This window comes from Meleagris gallopavo, chromosome 8 (assembly GCF_905368555.1).
Source record: "Meleagris gallopavo chromosome 8, MGAL_WU_HG_1.1, whole genome shotgun sequence".
Classification (NCBI taxonomy): domain Eukaryota; kingdom Metazoa; phylum Chordata; class Aves; order Galliformes; family Phasianidae; genus Meleagris; species Meleagris gallopavo.
The window spans coordinates 29,510,966-29,533,535 of record NC_139411.1 but is presented as its reverse complement, the minus strand read 5'-3'; the positions used below and the strand labels follow the sequence as shown (position 1 = coordinate 29,533,535).

At 39.4% G+C, this 22,570-nt stretch overlaps 1 protein-coding gene across 4 annotated transcripts in view; it reads right to left on the bottom strand.

The window, feature by feature from the left end:
• The window catches only part of GRK5 (G protein-coupled receptor kinase 5), a 165,048-nt gene that overhangs the window by 22,509 nt on the left and 119,969 nt on the right, over positions 1–22,570 (bottom strand). For all 4 annotated transcript variants that reach the window (XR_014884649.1, XR_014884650.1, XR_014884651.1 and 1 more), the window contains exons 5-9: positions 10,369–10,469; positions 7,571–7,663; positions 4,412–4,475; positions 3,726–3,866; positions 2,510–2,700 (exon numbers count right to left, since the gene is read on the bottom strand). Coding sequence is in view for 1 of the 4 variants with exons in the window: in XM_085229278.1 (XP_085085404.1) it covers positions 2,510–2,700; positions 3,726–3,866; positions 4,412–4,475; positions 7,571–7,663; positions 10,369–10,469 (590 nt within the window). In the remaining 3 variants the exon portion in view is untranslated. The remainder of the gene's footprint in view (positions 1–2,509; positions 2,701–3,725; positions 3,867–4,411; positions 4,476–7,570; positions 7,664–10,368; positions 10,470–22,570) is intronic.

Sequence of the window (22,570 nt, the reverse complement as noted above, 5' to 3'; positions counted from 1 at the left end):
GAATCTGTGATTTTCTTTAACATATCACTGTGGTTCTTTCCCTGCCTATCAGCAGTATTCCAGTACTGAAGCAACACAGACAAGGGCATTTCGCAGTTATTTTCTAAAATGTATTCTGAAACCCTTCAGAACTATCTTCTTGAAGAACTTAGACTTCATTAGTTATGTCATCTTTTGCTCCAGCCGTTATTAGTTCCATCTAAAGCTGTAGCTAAATGAAAAGAACACTGCATGCTAGTTGAGAAAATATGTTTTCTTTGATTGAGAAAATAAGAGACTCCATGAAGACTCTGAGAACAGCAGTGCAGCCTTTACAGTCCTTTGTGACTTAGGGCAATTAAGGCAATCCTTCCTTTCCCGAAGACATCAGTTGTCATTTCTGTTTCTGTTTTCAGATCTCAATTTCTTCAGGATCAAGGACAGCTCCCTTAGCACAGCTAACTCTTGAAAGCGTCAAGGAGGAATGTGATTTTTGTACTGAAATTCTAGAATTCAAACTCCTCCGTGTTATATGTAAGGACACTTCCAGTGGTACAGCTTCAGAAACCTCAGCTCGCCTTGCCTAAACATAGTGGAACAAAACTGCTGGCACTGTGCCCATGCAGAAAGGCTATGGTTGTATTGTTTCTGCTGTCCCGCAGAGCAGAACAGTTAATCATGGTGGACAAGGCTTTGCTGTATATTTGTATAATGCTAGGACAATATGATCTTGATGCAGATTGTAGCTTGCAGGCACTGCTATAATATATATAGTTATATATAAATAATTCGAGGAGAACCAGAAGGTTTTCTTGTCTGCTTTCCATGAAAAGTCAACCCATTGACCTTTACTAACATGATGCAGTCGAGAAATGTAATGTAATCTCCTCATTTGGCAAGGGAATTCTGATTTTTCATCTGACTCTGATCCTTTAACAGGGCCTGGTTGTTCTCTCAGGTCACATCCACAGTGTGTGTCACTGGTCCGGGAGATGGGAAGGTTATTTTGGAATGCTGTGATTTACTCAGAAGCATTTTGTTCACAGAAAATCAAATTAAGTCTGAGGAATAAGTTTTGCTATGAATTATTCACCTTGAGAAAGCTGTAGCATGTAGTTGCTAATTTTTTTTGACCTGTATAGCACTTCTCACAGGTCCCAAAACACTTTGCAGTATTACAAATTAGGGGTCTCTGCAGATGCTTCTGAAATACTACCAGAAAATGCCACCTACAAAGATATCTATCATTAATCACCAAAATGAATGTGCCATTCAAAGTGTGAACTAGCAGCTCTTTTAAGAGCAATGTGAAACAACTGCTTAAGGAGGTAGGATGCCATTTCTCTCAAAGCCCATAGTATTTTAGTAGACCACATATAATTTTGTTTATTAGAAAGTGGCATTAGCATGGCATTTTACCAGTCACATTATGAATTTATCTGTCCTTTTCATCAATCAGATGAAATCTTATGTTATGTGATTTAAGTTTTTTTTTTTTTTTTTCTTAAAGGAAAATCCATAGCACTTCCTAAAAACTTTTCTGAATGTGTAGGGTATATTTTTAAGAAAAAGAAGGCCAGACACATCAGTTAAGATCTGTTTTTGTCAATTGACTTTAAACACTTAATTCCATTTTTTTTCTTGAAAAAATCTTCTGGGGCAGTGCCATGTAAATCAGTGTTTTATCTATGCCTGCTCTCCTTATGCGAGATAGCAAAATCCGAGTCACAACAAGGCAACAGAGTGGCAACTTTTCAGAGAAATCCTCCAAAGAACAATATTCTAATTTCTCTGTATACAAGCATATGCACAGTGCTTATTATACATGGGCATATCAGTGATTTAAAGTATGGCTTTAAAAATAAATAAATAAATAAAAAATCGAAACCCATACTATTATCTATTAATCATTGTCCTTGGATGCTCTCATCAATTTACAGTACCTCTTCTGCTGTGAATGCTGGCTCTAATGATTTCACAAGCTAGGATAGCAAATACAAACATTAAATGGTGTTTACAACTACACTGACTGTTGACTGAAGAAAACCATCCGCGTGGAGCCACAAGAACTCTCTCTGAAGTCACTCTTCACCCTAAAATGTCCTAAGATGCTCCATTTTAGGAGAGGTGTTTTTTTCCGTATCCAATGCACCACAGCTCTTATGCAACATAATCTAACTGATTAAAACAGAGACTTGAACAGAATGAACTCATATCAACTAGAAACTCAATTCCTTAATTCAATCGTTTCAAAAGAACTTTCATAATTTTGTTTGGTCTCAGTGGATGCTGATGTAGGATTTGGGGAGTTCTGTGTTAGATCTGTATAATTTAGACACGATGTATTCAGTGAAGGAACTGCTTGCTTTCACTGTTAATGGATTCACTATTATTGCATTTGTAAATGGCTCTAAGAAATTTCACCAAAGCACTGGGGTACCTTTTCTCTGTTGCACTACAATGGCTAGAGGGGAATGCACAGTTCTTTTCTTCCTGGGAAGGTCTTCCTAAGACTACAAGAAACGCTCACCTGTATACTGTGTTTTCTCTGTGAAGATCTTCTAAACCACAAAGAATCTCTGCAGCATAAAACAAAGCTCTTTCCTCCTCAAAACCTGGGTTTCCCATGTTGTAGATATGAAACTTGAGATCACCTCCATTCATTATGGTCAGAACTAAACATAGTGCATCCTTTGTTTCATAGGCATAGGCTAAATTGACCTAGAAAAAAACATTTGTAAGATAGCTGTGGCTGTTCATTTATCTGCTAAGAAGAAATCACTAAGTTTTCATTAACAATTTTCACTAGAAAAAGTGCTTCCTGAAATTGATATGGACCTTATTGTAATAACAAACAAATATTTAAAAAGTATAGAAAAATTAGCTGTTAGGACTTCATGAATTAATCTGTTGAATCCAGCCAACTCATCACCAGAAACCCCGTAGTTTAATGCTCTAACAGAAATCTTAACAGTCAAGGGAAGCTCCAGCTCCAGCTGCACTGTTTTGCTGGATAGCTGTCAAACAAACACAGTAAGTTCCCAGGAAGGCCCAGTCCTGCGGTGGCCAAACTGACTGAGGCAGGAAGGTCCCCATCACCCCTGTGAGTCTTTGGCAGTGCCCCAGCAATGATCAAACAAGCCAAAATCTACACATCCCTTTTAAATATGTGCCATTGTCTTTGCTTCTGCCAGAGGTAAGCAAACATGATTACCTTTCCATCTGCTGTATTCACAGTGTTTCCTAAAATAAGTAAAAAGAACACAACAGATGCTGAGACAACAGCAGTTCTTTTATCTAAGGCAGGTGTTTAGACACAAGAACTGGCCGAACTCAGGAAAGCCTCAAGTCAGGCTGACCTGCTCCACGTCACTGGCTGGATGCTGCTACTAGCTAGTCTCTTCTGATTTACTTGGGTTGAATCTCCTTCAGACTCTTCCAAGCTCCTCTTTCCCAGACACTGGGAATTCAGGTAATCACACAGGACAAAAATAGCTCAGCCTGATGCAAGTCAAGGCTGGAAAGAGCATCACAAGGTAGAAACACATACATTGTTTGGTGCATTTCCCACAGATCACAGATAAAAGTGAGACTCTGGAAGTGTGCATGGTGAAATGTGGAAGGATGGGCTCCCTACAGAAAATAGCACCTTTTCTGTACAAGGAGTTGGAAGAGGCATCAGATCAACAAGAGACTGTGCTCAGCAGGTGAGCACAGAGCCATGCTAGAGAGAGTTCAATACTCACTACAAACTGACTATTGACTTTTTCTAAAATCTGCTTTTCATTTAGTGCCATGGATTCGCCTTTCCTCTTTTTTATTCTCTTCTTCTCTAATCTTTTGCAGGCGTACATCTTCCCTGTTGCTCGAACCTGGCAAGCGCAGACCTGAGAATTAAAGAGAACATTTGCTGGGTAAGTTAAAGATAACACTTTTTCTAGGTTGCACTTTGCTCCTCACAATCTGATCTGATCTGATTTAGTCCTTTTAAGGTTAGAGACAGTGGTGCAGTGAATAAGGCCTAGGCGGGGGCAGCTGGGGAACTCACTGCTGTTTCCAAACCTGCTGTGTAATACTGGTTTAATTATTTCACTTTCCTCCTCCTGCTTCCTATCCCACCTCCTTTTGTCTGTGTAGATGGTAAACTGCTCAGCAAAGGCTTGCCTTGGCCTCCTTGGACTCTGCTGCCTAGGCAGTGACCTCAAGCCTTTAGTAAAATACAAATAAGGGTGTGACCCTAATTCTAATGTGAATGCAACAGTCAAATACAAAATAATTTTCAAGAGTGTTGTTTTGAGATTGCTGTGTCAGGAGAGGTCAACCAAAACTATCAGCATTTAATGAAATTCAGCCTCTGTCTCATTGAGATGCTATAACTGCAGTGCCTGAGAAGCAGCAAACACTCAGAACAGAAACTTTCAGAGCCACTCACCTCCCCAAAGCCGCCTTTCCCTAGCACCCTGTACTGCCTAAACGTGTTTTTCGTTACTGGTTGCCTGGAAGGAAAAAAAAAAAAAAAGACACACTACGTTTAATGCACTCTCTGTGATTTATTTATTTCAGGGCATACTTTTGAAAAGCAAAATAGATAAATATTATATAATCAAATTATTTCAAGGTAATTATATAGTATAATATAATATATAATTATGTAATTACATTACTTCAATGCTACGTATGGCTTGAACTTTTCAATTCCAACATATTAAGCTGTAATAAAATACAACACATTAGTGAGTCATCAGTATAATTTCAGCTAGCATCTTAGGACTGAGGAGGGTTCTGAATCTCCATTATATAGCTTTGGCCTTTGTTAAGCAGACACGAGGCATGAGAGCTTGCAACAACACATGAATTCTGCGGATCATCTCATGGTATGTTTTTTTAAGGGCAGTGCTGGGCTAACATCGAATTGCTTTGCTCGTTCTTCAAGTTGAGAAAATGAGATCCAAGATTCAATCACTATGAAAATACTTATGTTTTCTTGACCTTAAGCAAAACAGGAAATCAATATGAAACGAGCAAAAAACAATCCCGGGAACTGGAATGGAGGATTCAGATCCCATTCACAGGAGGGGTAGGAGCAGGAAGCAGGGCTGGGAGCCCTTCCGGCCCAACCGGAACTACCTGCCTCTTGGGACCACACCACTGGGCAAAAAAGGAGGAAAAGCATCTCTTTCCTTTTGGGCATGTGAAACAGATTAGCTGAGACCATTCACCTGACAAGAAAGTTTTTTTCTTCTCCCTCTAGTGAGTTAAATTGTGTGTATATTCAGTAGCAATTTAAAGGCCAAATTAAGGGTTAAATAAGTTTCTCTGAGAACACATTGTTATGTAATTGTACAAACACAGCTACCACAAGATCTTACAGGATTCCCACAAAATTCTACTCTACCTAAGGGGCTGCAGCCCTGAATCTTACTTCCACCACATTGGCTATCATCAAAGTTTTACAGTGCAACAGAGAAAGTACTCTGGATTCTGAGACATCTGATTTTGTGTCCACTAGTCTATCACTGAAATTTTAAAACTACATTGGCAATGAATATGAACATTCATCAGAACCGCATAGGAGCTTTGTTTTCCTTTGGCAGGCTGCCAGCCGGCAGAGGGAGCACAATAACATGGCTGTTCTAGCAGTGGCAGTGATGGGGTCGATGACAATAAAGAATAAACATTAAAGCAAATTGTTTCATTTATGTTTGTTACTGTTTTTTATAAGTAGGTGAAGAAAAGCATGCAAATGGCTAAAACTAGAAGATGCTATTTTCAGGCTTCTAATAAGTTGCAGAGAATGCTATTGGGGTTAAAAGCAACAATTAGCAGTGATAACTACGTGCTCAGTGATGTCCCTGGAGTAAATGGACTGTGTGACTTTCTGTTTGAGCCAGCAGATTCCAATCACTAACATCTCTTTGCTAATCCTAAAAAAAACAGTTCTCCTGGCTTCTTAAGCTGGATAGGCACGGCCAATAGCTTCGCACATTTGTTGGGATAATGGAAAAAAAAAATCCTCAAAGTATTTGAGAAAATTCCTTATCCTAAATGAGAAAATGGCTAGGAAATAGCATGGCTAGAGATGAATCATCTGATGTTTTTCAACTGAAATGGAAGGGTAAATTCTGGATTCAGTCGAGATGGCATGTGGAGGATGTCTTGGCATGGTCCCCTCTGCCCACCACTTCCCTTCCCTCTTGTGCAGCAGCTTTGTAACTTTCCAGGGAGAGTTACTGGCACAGCTCCTTTAATCCCTGAGCTCTTACGCTTATACACACCACTCAAGGGTCTGGCCCTAACTGATCTGCTGTAATTAATGCCATTTGTGGAAACTGGTGCTTCTCTCAACTCAAGGTCACTGTTACCCAGCAGTGTTCATCTGCTACAGCACTCTCCAGCATGGAAGAGGCAAAGGTCCCTTCCCTGCAAATAAATACCCACTAAGGCTGCTTGGTTGTTAAATAGGTCTAGCCAATAAATATGGTGTGAGGACCTACATGCTGTATTTTTGTCTGTTTTACAGTGTTTTCATAATTGCGATAACTGGTTTGGAGAAATAGTCACCATATTCAGCTGAGCAGAAAGACAACAAATGTTGAACATATTTTAAACATACCTAATATGCCTATCATACTTAATACCATTAAATGGCAGAACACTGTAGCTTTAGAAGCCAAAACAGGCTCCCTGGTGTTCTGGGAGGGATTTCTCTTTTCTTATTTGCTTCCCTAGCAAGCAGCATCTGTTTCAGTCTTTCTTGGGCACAGTGTTTGCAAATGTAAAAGCCAGAGATTGGATGTGTAGCTTACATTTAGCAGTATAGATGCATGAGGGTAGGTCATAAACAAGCGCAATGTGCCCTTTTGCTGTGCCCCAAATAGCTCACTCTGACAGGGCCCACAATGAAATTGGCCACAGAGGTTTCTTGGATCACTGAGGAGACTTGGATTCCTATTTTTATGGGCTATAAGTTTTGTCCTATTCACCAAGCATGCACAAGCATGCTGGGCAAAGAAGGTGCCCAAGCTGCTTCCAGGAGAATCATAGAATGGCGAGGGTTGGAAGGGACCTCAAGGATCAGGGATTATACATAACCCAGACACAAGTTGTGCTTGTTGGATGATCACATCTTGAGACACAGTTTGTGTTTAAATTGAATCCAAAGCCAGCATAACAATGACTTTTCTATGTGGCATCTTCCTGTGGCTAAACCATTATTTCATCTTGAACCTTCTAACAATGAACAGCTGCAAGCAAATGCTAAAATTAGAAAAGCCTTCCTGGACCTCTCTGGGAGAATTTCCCTGGAGTATAGCTCAGAGAAATGGGGAATGAGTCTTGATGAATATTTTCAAATGACAACAGTGGAAAGAAGTAGAGAATTGCTGCACAGAGAAGGCCATAAATGGCAGATATTGGGAGGAGACCTAGTAATGCTGAAGGAAGGCCAAACTATTTACCTCGAAAGCAAAAGGAGTAAACCAGTACCATCTCAGATGTTAGATTGAGATTATATTCTACAGGCTTTCCATGGAAATTGAAATAAATATTTTGTATTCATTTTTATTTAAAAAAAATAAATTGTGATACTTACCTTTCCAACCACTTCCACTGGAGAAACCTGTCGAAGTACATGCTGTTCATGTATTCTTGGAATGGTTCCCCACTGAGGTGATCAAGGACAGATCTATCTCAGATGAAAAGGATATATAAGTATTTTAAAATCCTGAACTTGGAGCAAAAGATAAATGAAACAAGAGGAGAAAATCCAGACTTCTTGAATGATAAGGACATTTGACATCTACTTAATTGCTACTTTATTTTATTCATGGTTTCAACCTAGGAACAAAGTGATATGCTTACTGTGTTTCATAACAGAAGACCTAATACCAACTGCCTAGTAATAATGTACTTGTTATGCTTGCTGAAAATTAACAAGGATTCTCCCACTGGCTTAAATGGATTTTTACAAAGGCTGTTAGACACTAAACAACAAGTATATTTGCTTTTCTTAGTAGACTAAGACCGTCTTAATACAACAACCAAAGCAGAAGAGCTCCTAAACTTTGGGAGGTATTTACATCTGGGTTGAAAATTTCTGGATGAAGCCCATTTTTGTTCAAAAGAGAACATTAGGGGCATTATTTTGAGCAAAAAATTAAATCTGTCTCAACTCCTGCTATACAAAAGAACTGATAACTGAAGTCAAAGACTTCTTCCTAGTAGCAATGCGCCTCATAGAGTAAAACAGAGGAAAGAGAGTCTGAATAGGGATCTGAATTTGTTTCTGGATCAATAATAAGAATTGGGTCCTCGCATTATGACAGCAGAGTCTTTATGGAAAGGACAGTCTGCAAATGTTACCAATAAATATGTTACTTATGACAGGCCACAAGCAGCCAAAGACCAACAGACATTCCCTAAGGAAGGCCAAAGGTTTAGAGCTAAGAAAACTGAGGCTGAGCTGAGAGAGCTGCTGAGGCTGTCATGCTGCTCACTGGAGGATGCTGACCTGGCGGTTTTGGTTCTTGGATTACTGAGGCTACTACATCTGCCTCTGCTGGCAGTGGTGCCGATACATAAGTGTGTATAGACACTTCTCTAGCTTTTGCTGGAGGATGAAATTCTCTCTGAAGAACTACTCTGGTTTGCAAATCAATAACTGTGGCTCATCCTCAAGTGGTTCTAGACATGAGCAAACAATTCGGGAGGAATAATGCATCTCCTCAGCTCAGATCCCTTCCATTTATGAACTGCTATTCCTCCGTTTTTGGAATTTCTCAGCTGTTTGAATTTTTTATGAAAATTCAAGTTTACAAATAAAAACAAAAAAAGATGCCTTAATGAGCTTTAACAAATTTTCAAATTCAAATTGAAAATTATTGGAGAAATTGGGGGAAGGCAGGATAAAAAAGTCAAAATACTGAAGATTGAAACAGTACATACAGCTATACACACATTTCTTCTGTGTGATCTTATCTAGAACAACTTGTCTGAAATTCATCCCCATTCCTGCTCCAACAGGACTAAGTTTCATGTTTGTGTGCATGCTCCCTTTTTCAGTCTGAACTGTGAGCACTTCCAAAATTAACATTATTCTGTACGTTTAGTAAATGCCAGCAGCAAATTTTTAAGACTTCCTTTTGAGCTCATTTCAGTCCACTTAAAACAATCAGCATATTTATGTACAAAGTCTCTAAGCTGGCTAATTTATCAGTTTTGCTTCAGAAGAAGGGATGGCTGTCTGTGAATAAGAGCCCGAATGAAGTAGAGCTCAATGTTAGCCCATTTCATTCAGTTAATTAAAAACTTCACGTATTTCAGAGAACAATAGCTGCTTTTCAGCACTTGTTTGCTTTTAGCTCCCCTCTTTGGCAACAACAAAGTGCATTTTACAGTAAACTGTCAGCTTTCAAATCGATTTCAGAAATGGAAACGGACATCAGGGTTTTCTATGTCAAGCACAGCTCTGCCTTTGTCATTGTGACTGGCACACACAACTGGTGTAAGTTATGCTAGCATCTCAACATGGACACTGGGCCAATGCAAGTAAACTAGTTATGTTATAAGAGAAGGCCAGAAATAACCCACATCTCCTACCAGTACAAAGAATAACTGGAAACAGAAAAGGTCAATGAAATGAGTCAAAACAATGAATGACAGCAGAGCGAATTTTACAAATCCCCATTACATCATCCAGGGAAAACAAACTGTGCTCAGCCAGAAACCACACGGGCCAGCTTGTGATGATCCCTCCTTTTCATATTTCTATTGGTGTACGATCCTGCTCTGAACATACTCAGGTCAGTATTTGCAAATGCAGACTGCATACCTGGAGCTTTAGAACATAATAGTGCAAATTCCTCGCCACTACAAAACCTGATAAGCCTTTTCCCAGACAAAAGATGAAATAATGCACGTTCATTTGAACTCCACAGACAGACAGAAAGCTTTAAAAAAGCCCCATTCTGCTGCTGAAGATTTTCTGGAAAAGCCATGCAGGGCAAGTTTGCACATTCCTCTGTCTAAATGGACTGTATAGCCACTTAATTTTTATTCACTTTGAAACAGAGATGTTTTCTTTGGATATATAAGCATTGTAGCTCTTTTCACGCAGCATGAAATCCATGGCTGGTTCACTTGGCTAGAATGCTCTGTCAAATACCTAAAACACTAAGTGCTTGTGTGTAGTGTATATAATGGCATGGAAATATTTATTATATTTTGTGGGGATGAAATGACTTCACTGCTTGTCAGTTATGCCTCTAAGATTATGAATGTAAACTGAAGGTACATGGCCTGATTTCAAATCAAAATTTCTCTCTTTACCTGACATTCTTTGCAAGCTGCTGACTGCAGCCGTGTGGTCTTTGGATATCAAGTTATACTTACTTTGTACAGTGAGAGAATAGTTCTTTGCAGGGACTGTTTTCGAGTTTTTCCTCTGTCTGTTGGATAAGATCTTGACTGACTTCTGGAACGTAGGCTGGAGACTGGGGAGAGAACAGAGGGGCATATTATCTCTGTGATGAGGTGCAGATTCTCCTCTGTTAGCATGTAAAAGACACATTCATTATTTATTCCCTGCACTGCTTCAATTCAATTCCAGTGGTTGTGTAAAAGCAAAGGAGCTTTACGTCAAACAGCAGTAAAATAGGATACCGTGGTAACTCACTCCACATTCCACTCTATCCTCACATTGCTTTTCTGCCTTCTTCTGTACCTTCACCTCCTTGCCCAGCCTCATGAATATGCAGGACCCACTCCTTGCCAATTCTTTGAACTGCTCCCTTGCATCCCATGAAAAATGTGCTGGCCTGAACTGTGTACAGGCCATTCTCTTAAACAAAAGAGAATTTGCCCAGTGTTTTCACTTCACTGATGATTCATTGTGCTGTCTGAAAAATCCATCTTTTTTTTTTTTTTTTTAAACTAGCAAGATTTCAAAGAAAAACAGGAGCAGAGCATTTGTATATATTGATTTTTATATCAATAATATAGCAAGATGCATGCAGAAGTGTCTGGATGCTTTAATTCATCATTAGAAGGACAAAAATAATCTGTCAGTTTTAAAATAATCATATCAAAAAGGAGCTATGTCAACCAAGCACATAAACTCTTTTCACCCTCTCCTCCCTTCAGAGAGATTGTACATTCAGCTCCTTCAAAAACCTCTTACCAAAGAGAGGTCTTTTGCAGTATGCCTTGATGGTTAACCAGTTTAAGACCTTTGGGACTAATTATCTATAAAGACAGTTTTTAGGCAGCCCACATTCTTACTCATTAAAAGTATACTGTAATTATATAAAAAAGTGTAAATGCATGTACGTGTGTGTGTACAACTATTAATAGACATTTTCACATTCACATGAAAGCCCCTTTCTATAACCAATAGGATTTGGGAATTTTCAATTTACCCAGCCACAGATGACAAAAACCCCTCCTGCAGAAGATGTAGAGCTTGGTAAGGTTCCCCATCCATGGCCATGACTACCAGATGTGCTCAGTGGGTGGGTCATAGAGCATCATCACTCATTCCTGGCCAGATGTTCTCATTAACTCACCCTTAGTTAGAGGTATCTTGGCAAGCACTGAAATGCATTGCAGGCAGAGTTCAAAAACACTGGGAATGAGGACAGAAGAAGGGCAGAGGTAGAACTGGATAAAATCTCTACCATGGTGAAAGCTGAATTAAAGTCTTTTATCTTTTCCATCCACTTTCTTAAAAGTGAATTTGAGCCTGGTTGTGTCATGAAAAACTAAGTTTTTTCTACTTGAATGTTTTTAAAGGGGACCATGGTGTACAGAACTGTCTGTGCATGTTGTATAATGCAGTTCCACTATTTAGCCTTGAAAGACAATCTGCAAAGCATGTTGGATATCACTGACCTCGCTCAAAAATTTCCTTATTTCCACCATATGTTCCTCCATTTAATCAACGAAAGATATCTAGGGAACATCCACTTTTAATCACAAAGTACCTTGCTAATTATTAAGGAGTCTCACAGTTTCTTGGGAAGTAGATGAGCCCCCATATTCTGGGGCTGGGAAGTGTGGAGCGATTTCAGGACACTGGATAACTTACCGAAATTCCTAACCGTAAGTGTACTGTGAGTAAGGGAGTAACGAGAGGCAAGAGAGTAAAGCAGTGAATAAAACAGAAATAAAACCCAATCCTCCTTTTTCCAGACCTACAGCTTCTGAATTGAAAACATGGAGAAAAAATGCAGGAAAGTAAAAACAAAAACAAAGAAAAAGGCTTTTTAAGGAATATTCAGATAGGAACTAAAGCCCAATGACCAGCAGCATTTCAGCTAATTTTGTTTAGGAGCCATGGATTAACACCCCTTATTTTCCAGATTGCACAGTTAATGGGGTGTGCTATACAGGCTCAAAGGCAACCCAGAGCTATGTGTGGCTGCATGAGCCTCTGCTCATGTGGCTCTGACATGTGGCTATCCTGAACATCTCTGATTTATGGGGTACAGAAACACTGCTGAGCTCCATAGTCTTTGTGCTGCTGTGGATCAGGAGTATATTTTCTGATGTGAATCAGAAAAAAATGACACTAAGGTTTCTAGATGAAATTACTGCCAGTAAAATCTAGCATTTGCTGTAGATTTATAGACCAAAATGGGAACCAAAAGCTATGTATTAAACCTGCTAAACAAAGCTCTAAATTAAAATAACAAGACATTTAGACCAAGTGACTTGATTCTTACAAATGCTAGTCAACCTCATTTCTCAGTATCTTTACTGGGAAGAAATATGCCTTGGTAGTGGTGTTGAAAACTGCACACAAATTTACTGTACAGTTGCTTGCTTACATTGCCATCTCCTAAAATCCTTAGAGCTTTGAAAAAGATCTTGTTTACTCTAGTTCCAAATTACAAATAAAAGGTCCTTACTGTGGTTAAACAGATTTGGAAATTCTGCATGCCTCTTCCCCTCTTCCATATGTCTGTATCCTCTCTGCTGCCTAAGCCACAGCAATAATTCAATCAAATTTTGTCTTAGATCAAAGAACATTTGAAAAAAAAATTATAAACATAAACTAATAAGTCTTTTTCATAATGTTGAAATGAAATTCTTATAAAGGGGTGAAGAATGAATGAAAAAAAAAACAACAACTGTAAGACAATGTGGGAAGTACTTTAAAAAGGCATGAACTGTGATTCCTCTCTCTACAAATGAGGTAATAAGTACAACTGCAACCCTGGGCTTCAGGAGAGCCAACTTTGATCTTTTCAAGGACTTACTTGGACATATCCCATGGGTTAAAGCATTGGTGGCACAGGAGAGTTGGTTGACATTTAAGCACCACTTTTTCCAAGCTCAAGATTGGTGCATCCCTAAGAGTAAGAAATCAGGCAAAGGTGGCAGGAGACCCATATGGGTAAGCAAGGAGCTCGTGAAAAAACTCAAATGGAAGAGCTTGCTTTAGCAAGGGCTTGGACTAGAAGATCTCCAGAGACCCCTTCCAATCCCTATTGTTCTGTGATTTGTGGAAGACAGAGTCACCACTTGGTTTGTCAGAACCACCCATCATTGACCTTTGAGTCTCTGCATCCTCTGAACAAAGCACAAGCAAGCTAACAATATCAAGTAAAGACTCACAAATACACTGCCATTCTATACATGGACTAGAGCATTACAGCGTAGAGCAAACACTGTACTAAATCACTTCACTTTCTGTAGCAGAAAACACTTTTTTTGTCTCATACAGGATGAGGTACCTGGCCTTGCCCAACCCCGCACACTCCTAGGGAGTCTGTGTATGACCCCTTCTAAGGTTTTCCTTAAGACTTCATAGTTCCCACTGCTCCCATCAAATAATTTTCCTTGTTTGAGTATTGTGCGTATCAGCAGCCTTCGAATCTTAAACAAAACCAGAAACAATTGCAAACCCAAATCCAGCTTGTCAATCTACTTTTGCTTCTCTGGAGACCAACTGGGGTGCACAGGTTACGAATGTAAGCAAGCATTTGGACCCAAGAGTGAAAAATTCCAACGGTAACACTTCAGCCACTCACAGAAGAAAAAGTGTTTCTTCCCTGGAGAAGTGCAAAAGCTTTCTGCAGCGCTAATGAAATGGTTATTAACTCTCTCACTGCATTATAGTACTGACTGTAAAAGCAAACTTGGCTTTCACTGCGGAACAAACAACTTTCTGAGCACATTAAATATCCTGCAGCAGCTGGGAGACCCACACACCATGATGGAGTCCATGCCTTCTGAGCATGGGAGAAGAGAGATTCTGCTAACTCTTCAAAACCTGTTACATTCCCTTGTATTCAAAACAAAGCATAGAGTGGTTTTAACAAATACAATTCTGTATTTTCTGTAACGACTATCCTGTTTCTCAAAGGTAAATAAATTGATTTTGACCTCACAATAATGTAACTCATATGCCAATCAAATTAACGCTAGGGAACTAACTAATGGAACTAGCTAATGGAACTGAACCCAGATTCATGGCACAAGATTCTGGTAGTGCCAGAAGTGCTTAGACTGATTCACTAACAATTTCTCTCATCAGATTACTTTTTTTTTTTTAAGCAGATAGTCCAATTAAAGTCCAAAAGTTCACCAGGTTTTGACCAAAATCTCCTATCTCTTTTATCTTCATATTTATATTCAGAAAATAAAAACCTTATGTATATTTTGGTGACAAAGTAACAGCTTAGTTTTATGATGCCCTCCTTTAATTTTTAAGAAAAAATGCAACTAGCACATTAGTGTTTATCTGGAAAACAGGAAATGGACACACAGCTACATTTGAGTGCCAGTAACATACTGAGAAAAATATGCATTTCTAGTTTTTTTTTTCTAATTTAAAAGACAAAAAACAGCCTCGTAGCTGCTCTTCCAGCTCCAGTAATGGCTTGAGAACAGCTGAAATGTCACACATTTGTTCAAGGTTAGTTATTGTTGTATCAACAAAACTTGGAGTTTCTTCCAAATCAGACTTGCAAGACAGTTTTCATGTTTTACTAAGAGTTTCATTTCAGCTTCTCCCCATTCCTCTCCACTGGGATGCAATGACTGATAATACCAGGCAGCTAGGATTGAAGCTGTATGCCTTATCTACTATAAATGTCACCCATAAATATGAGTTCTGGTGGGTGCAGAGGGCACTACCATGACAGTACAGTCTGTCTTTGCTGTACTGCTATTGTTTGTCCCTGACTGCCTGAACGCGAGGAGAACCATGCCATGCAGCTCTATGTGTGCTACACCTTCCCTATCACAGCCCTCAGCACCTCACCAAAGTACCAAAAAGAAGCAAAGTCTGATTTAGACTCACATGAAAGCTTCCAGGCTGTGTAACTCCCTATTATCTGTTATTTTAAGCATCATGTTGTACCAAGCTACTTTAAAATGTAAACTCTTCTGACAGACTGCAAGTTTTGCCACAGGCAGCTTCATTCAGCCTTTCAAGACACAACATTGTTGACCTTCAGTCAACAGGACAGAAAACAAATAAGCCTCCTCATAAGATCATGCCTACACAGTTGACGTGGAACTTACAGCACTTCTCTGATGGTGTTACCCCTGTAACAGTGGGAAAGGCACCCAGCCTTTGTACCAGCTAAGCAAGGTCATTGTAAAACAAGCTGAAACAGCGCAGAAGGCATTCAGGAGACTGCTGCTTTTAATTTTACTTTTTCCTCAGAACATGTAATTTGTCATACTTCTTCCCAGACAGAACTGCCAAATCTTTAAAATAGGTGAGACTGGTACAGAAGTTAAGGCTACAAGAGTTGTCCCAAAATCCGTGGAAGTGAAAACAGGCAAACAAATAGCAGAGATTTGCAACTCAAATGAGTAGCAGCATTTTCTTGGTAAGTCAATCAGCTGGGGTTTGCCTTTCTGAAAGCAGGGTGGGTGAGCAGCAGCTGTCTCCAATGATTTCCAATAACTGCATGTGGCCCAGAACAGATGCATGGTGACACAAACCCACCCAAGTATGTGTGCAGATTTGGTTTATTGTCTGTAAAACTTCTGTTTCTGCAGACAAAGTGCCCAAATGACATGGGGAACCTGACCCCCACTTTGGGTCACCATGGTTTGAGAAAGCTAGAGAGAGCTGACCAGAGCAAGACTCTCCTGAGAGTTGAGAAACATCCCTGGAAGAAAATGCTAAATGCTATTGAAGAACTAGATTTGTTTAGTCTAGATAAGTAAGAGAGAAACATGGAAAAGGTATTTAAATGTATAAATGTTTTTAATAAAGAGAACAGGAAATAAATTATTCTGCATACTCTGGTCTACACCAAGGAAACAATTTGAAAAAAATCCACTTAATTGGATGTGAAGATTTTTTTCTGATTTCCCACGTGGGTTACCACAAGAAGATGCATACAAATACTGTGCAAACTGCTCTCAGAGGCGTGAATGTAGAAAGCAGAAAGGCATCTATTGAGGATCTCAGTGTATTTAATATGTTCTCAGTGTAAGAGGCTCTGGAGCCTCCTTCCAGACCTCTGTAGCAAGATTCTGCAAAATTCTGCTCTAAAAAACACTGGTGCATGCCATGGCCCTGAAAACACTTATTGAAGGATGCTTTTATGCTGAGTGCTCACCAAAAGAAACCTGCAGCTCCGAGCAAAGAAATTCTGCCTAATTATTTGATTTCTCCTTAGGAGTAAGTATCTTCTTTGCAAATGAACAGCCTTGCTTCAAAGATATTCAGTCACCACTGTCTCCAACAAAAAGAAATAGCTTTCAGAACCATGAATTTCAGCTAAATATTCAGATCAGAAGAAGGGATGGCGTTGACTTTTGTCAGACTGACTTTGCAACAAACAGAGTGGGTCATCAGTCCATAGAAATATTGGTAATACTTTATCCTTACACAGTGTCTTTCTTCTAAGAACCTCAAAACTTTACAACTTTGTTGCACAATTAAGTCCACGTCAGATAGCTGGCAATCTCACAGTATTTTGAAGAACAGGATGGTGAAAAATTCTGTTTTGCTGATGTGTTGATCATATTCATCCATGACTGAAATCAAAGAAGTCTTACTGAGATAAATGAAAACCATAAATGCTAAGAGTCTTCAAATCAGTTCATTTGTAGCTTTTGCAATTAGTCAAAAAGGAATAGAAACCTAGAAATACAGCTTTGTCTTTTCATAGCAACTCTTGCGAGTGGATGAGTCATCACAGTATCTTGAAGCACGATTGTTCATAACAATGATACGGACCAGAAAGATATCACACTTCTTAGAACGAATAGACTTCTTACAAACTTTATGATTATAACTGCTCTCCTGGCAAGTTTCAGACCTGCAGCCATGATATTGAAATTTTAAGAGTTACTTTAAAAGTCACTTGCACAAAACAAATAATGTGCAGCATATGTTATGTCTCAGGTTATGAAAACATTCCACAACAAACTAGCTTAAAACAATTAAAAATGTTTCATTCAGCGGACAAAAGTTCAAGCCATAACTTTTCTTGAGCTGTCTTTGGTTCCAAGCACATCCGTCTTAATGATATGTGTATTTTCAGATTTTGACAGCCGTTTTCTACATATGATCTATTTGCAACTCTCCACATAGATTTGCTGCTAGTAAAGAACTCAAAACTACGGAAGAAGCAGGCTAAGATGAACTTTACTGTGAGATGGCGACTGATGTGATGAGAAGAGTTCATCCACAGAGACCTGGAAACAATGGTTCCATCCAGTTGTTGTGACGCTGCATTTAATTTGCTGTCACATAGCTGTAACCCAAGAGACCGACAACAGAGGGCAACAGTTTGTGTCACATACTGTGTCACATGCAGTGCCATTTTTGCTGTTGCTCTGGTACATCACATCCTTCTACAAAGAAAAGCCCATGTAGCAGGGGGAGACATTAGTGGGGCAGTAGCAGTAGTGTGACTATCTCTGGTGACTCTGAGACCAACACTCATAAGGAGTCATAAGGAGGACTGTAATTAAACTGGCTACTAGAAGAAAGAAGCCTAGTTGGATATATGTAAGTCATCTTGGCAACTGGGAACGGCAAAGTCTGTATGCTCAAGTTATACATGTTTTCAAAGGGGAAAAGTCATAGAAGGCCAAACAGAGAACATCAGGTTGTGCCTCTTTGTGCTTCTTGTGCTCATCTGCTAGCTGTGACCAGAGATTCACCCCAAGAACTGGCTCTTGGCATCTTCCTCAGGGCCTGCACAGCTACCTGCATGGCAGGAAGATGCCAACACAGAGCATAGTGTGGGCATGGCCTGTCCCACGATGGGGATACCTCTCCTATTCAGAGCAGGGCCTGACCAAGGCTGACCAAGGCTCAGCCTGTGCCATAGCCTGGTGAACAGTTTAGAAGCAGTGGCAAATGATGGAGGAGAACTATGAAAGAACTGACAGGGAGAAACACAGAGGAAAGTAGTGAGAGAGGAGATAGAACAGACAGTCTTGGTGGCAGTTCGATTTTAGGAAGTCCAGGTTAAGCATGCATTTCAACCTGGTGAGGCAAAGGTTGCCACCACTGTCACAGCCTCCTGACTCCTTTTGGTGTTAAGCCCAAAAATGTTGGAACATACTTTTTTCTTGCTCTGTGTCTGATCTGCTCAGATTTAGCAGTATTTGTTGTAAACAGCCAATTCTACATCAGGAGCAGCTGCAACGTTTTAAGTAATCAACTTCTGCATTTTCTTTTTATTTTTTGTCCTACCACAAAGTCATCTGGGTCTGTATGAGGCAAACCAGTAAAGCACAAGGCTCCATAATTCCAGAATATTTTCTTTGAGATGACAGATGTAGGAATTGGCAGTGAGGCCTATCGGGGAACATGGAGAGCAGTTGTATTATTAGCAGCAATTCATCTACTAATACAGTGTGCAGACATTACCTGAGAATCAGGGGGGACATACTGCAATGCATACACATCGTGAGAGCTAAACCTTCCAGTGCAAACCAGTAGCACTAGCCCTGGGGATGGAAAGATGTTAAATATCTTACCCAAGATTACAAAAGCGGATCATTGACCCATTCTTATGAAAAACAGCATGGTCTTGTGTCTCTGAAACAAATAGCAGTTTCAGTACTGAGAGCAAGATCACTTGCTGGTAGCTAAATGAAGCAAATCAGCAGTGCCTATTAACTGTGGAGTTTGTTTTGTAGCTGCAAACCGATCTGGAGCCATGATGAATCTGTTTTCCCTCAAATTCTACTAAATTATCAGAAGATTTGTTGACACAGAAAAATACAACAAGTGAAGGAAGACAATAGAGCCCTCAGCAAACAGCTGAACATGTTTTTCTGTTGGGAGGGGTTGTACTAATCCATCACAAAATGCTAACAACCTCAGTTTATGAACTTATATATTATAATAGATATGATTTAGCTTCAGGCTGACTTGCTTGCTCCAGACTCACTGGGCTGCCTGTCAGGCTTCAGCAAACCTGTGGGTAGGGAAAGAAGTTTCTTCTTTGCGTTTCTAGCACCTTTCCTTTCTGGCGACTGGGAACAAGGTGCAGTCTCTGAACTGTATCATTCCTTGGACAACTTAGCAGACACTGTGGTGTCTCTTCTGACTAGGGCATGGAAAGCATAAAAAGCATTTTTCATGCTCTCCTGTTAATCACCAGCAGGCTCTGCTATCTGACTGGACCTTGTCATGTCATTCTCAGTAGACCATTCTGTAGTTGTGACAATTGAAATGCTCCTTTCTAGAAACCATATTTCTGCTCTTGATGGTAACAACTGCAATGCAAATAGTGTGAGTAAAAATGTTTCCCAAATAAAAACTTTCAATCTAAAGTGTGGTTTCACTGGAATGTTAAATTATTTAGTTCGTAGAAATCTCAAAGCATAACCACATTAATTACAGTGCAACAAAAGAAGGGAAAAGATTGCCTGGATCAAGGAGAAATTTCCTCCTGGCTCCTGTAGGTGACCAGAGGAAATCTTTCAAAGCTCCATAGAAAGTAATTTTGAAATAATGGAATGTCTCAGGAGACAAAATTTAGTTGTCTCATCAGCTTTTTTTGCAAGTCCTGTGAATCAGACTTCAGATAAATAGAACCACTCACTGCAAACCTCACCAGCCATGGGGTTTCTGGTACAGCTTAGATTGAGAACATAAATTGAGAACATTCACCACAGAAGCTCTACTTTTGACTTCAATTAGTGAAGAACTGGGCTCCACAACAAGTATGTAACAAGACATTTTTCAGTATCTTTAAACACTATTGCTTCTCCACACACAGTGTTTCAATAAATCTTTGGAAACCTTCTTACAGAGGATTCTTCACCGCTAAAAGAACTTTCCCTTCTTTGTGTAGACACAAAGGTTTATAGCTTTAGAGGTGCTCATAAACTAGCCAGCTGAAATTGTTTTCGTAGACATAAAGGGGAAGGGAATGTGTTTGACTTGTTTTTGCCTTTTTCCCCTTTGAAAGCATTTTACAAACTGATTAAAGTGTAAAAACAGATGAACTACTCAGTGTCAGTAGCTGTCAGTAGGATGAGTAGTTTAAGAGCAGAAAGAAGATTAATTCTAACCAAAGTTAGGCTACTCACGCAATCCTTGGAAGTGTCACTGGTTCAGAAGGTAACCTTTTTTTAGCAACCTCAACTGAACCACTGCATTTCTACAGCCAGATGTTTGATCATATTTTTGGAAACAAACAGTATTCTCCACATTAGTGGCAACAAAGATACAAAGATGACAGGGCAATTTTGGCAGCTTCTGTTCTCAGGTTTCTTCTCTGGCCATGTGCGCTTAATGTGTTTGGATAGCATCCAGCCTCCAGCCTCGTATCAGAACCTTTCTACCTTTTAATGTCCTCCCTCACTCATGGATAGCCTAAAAATTAGCAATTAATCTTATGTTGCAATAGTCTCAGCTTGGCTTTCTCTAGTAAACCGAATGTCATTTGTACCATTAAAAAAAAAAAATCTCTGAAACTATAAACATACATTTACAACCTCAACATTATTGAATGGCTTTCTTGCAGGAAAACAAACAGATGCCTCTTGAATTCACTTCTCTGAAACATCAGTAACCCTTGCCTTGCAAGCCATTCTCGCACTGAAGTCCATGAGCTGTTTGCTTTGAACAAAGGTAACTCATGCATGAAAGGCTGATCCAGGTTGCACTTAAGCCTGTATTGCTTTATCATTTTCAGTGGGGATTTTGCAGACTGTGCTTTCATCTTTTTACATATGAGGTCAAAATACTGTGGAAATATCTGGAGAAACTAAAATCCAACAGAGAGTTTTGGAAGGCCTTGGAAAAGATTAGAAAGTGAAGTAAGTAAATATGAGGAAATAGTGGGCTACTCACAGAAAGACTGGAAACATAGAATCATAGAATCACTCAGGTTTGAAAAGACCTTAACGATCATCAAGTCCAACATCAACCTAAGCATACTACCCTAACGACCCTCCACTAAATCATGTCCCTGAGCATGAAAGCAAGCAGGATCACTATTAAGCACTGCTGGAAACAGGTCATTCCCTAATCACCTGTGTCACCCAATCCATTAACAATCATATCGTAATTGCCTTCAGCAAAGAATTGAGAGGGGAGACATTTATTGTAGGAGATGACACACTGTTTGCAGTGGCATTTTCCACTCTTTTTCTGCTTTGCTTGTGGGACGAACAATATCTGTGGAAGGACAATAATCTTGCTATATGCTTAAATTTTAACTTAGGTTTGACACAAGCTTGACTAAATAATAATAAATTAACATACAAACTGAGGCTTAGCATGTGAGTTAAATGAGGTTTCTAAGTATAGCTGTAGTACTGAAAAACAACAACAACAACAAAATGGAATAGTTTGAAGTGACACATTTCCACAACTTGAATGTGTTGGTTATTTTACAATCCACCTGTAGTGAAAAGACTTTCCTTAATAATTATTTTCCTACTCTTTATGCTTGTATACAGATATTGTAATGAATTTAAATACATTACTTTCTGTGAAATTTAAAACATTCCTTTTGGTAGTGCTCTAGTTCTTGATTCTAAGTTAAAATAATGGAAAATCATTAGCCTAGCAATTCATCCAATTGCATTATACCAGCCAAAGAGGTCAGTCTCAAGCATTTCATTTGAATTTGCTTGGCCCATTCTTGTACGGCTATTCAGTTGATTAAGTTTCTAGCTGAAGAGGCTGTTTTTCCAGAATCCTAATTTCCTGCTGTTAGGGAAGCAGATGAGTAAGAAGATATGTTTAACATTTTTTGATCATATGCTTCTTCATTCTCTTCCTTGTTGAGGTCAAGTCTACAGTGCCTGCTACCACTTCTGAGTTTAGCTCAATAAATCTTAAGCCCAAAAGACATTAGTTGACTCATTTTGCTTTTAGATTCAGGAGGCCAAAGCTGAAACAATCAGAAAAATTCCTGCAAGTTACAATGGGTGCACTGAACAGCTGTGAAGGACAATCAAGCAAAGCTATCCTGAACTGTTGAGAAACTGCCCACAGAAATCAGTGTGGATTTGCTATACAATGTCATTTAAGGCACTCTGTATTGCACTTAAAGTGGAATTCCCCTCACTGCACTTTAGTCATCTAAGAAATGAGTCACTTAAAGTCACCCTCCGCAATAGAAAGAGAGAGGAACTTCATCTC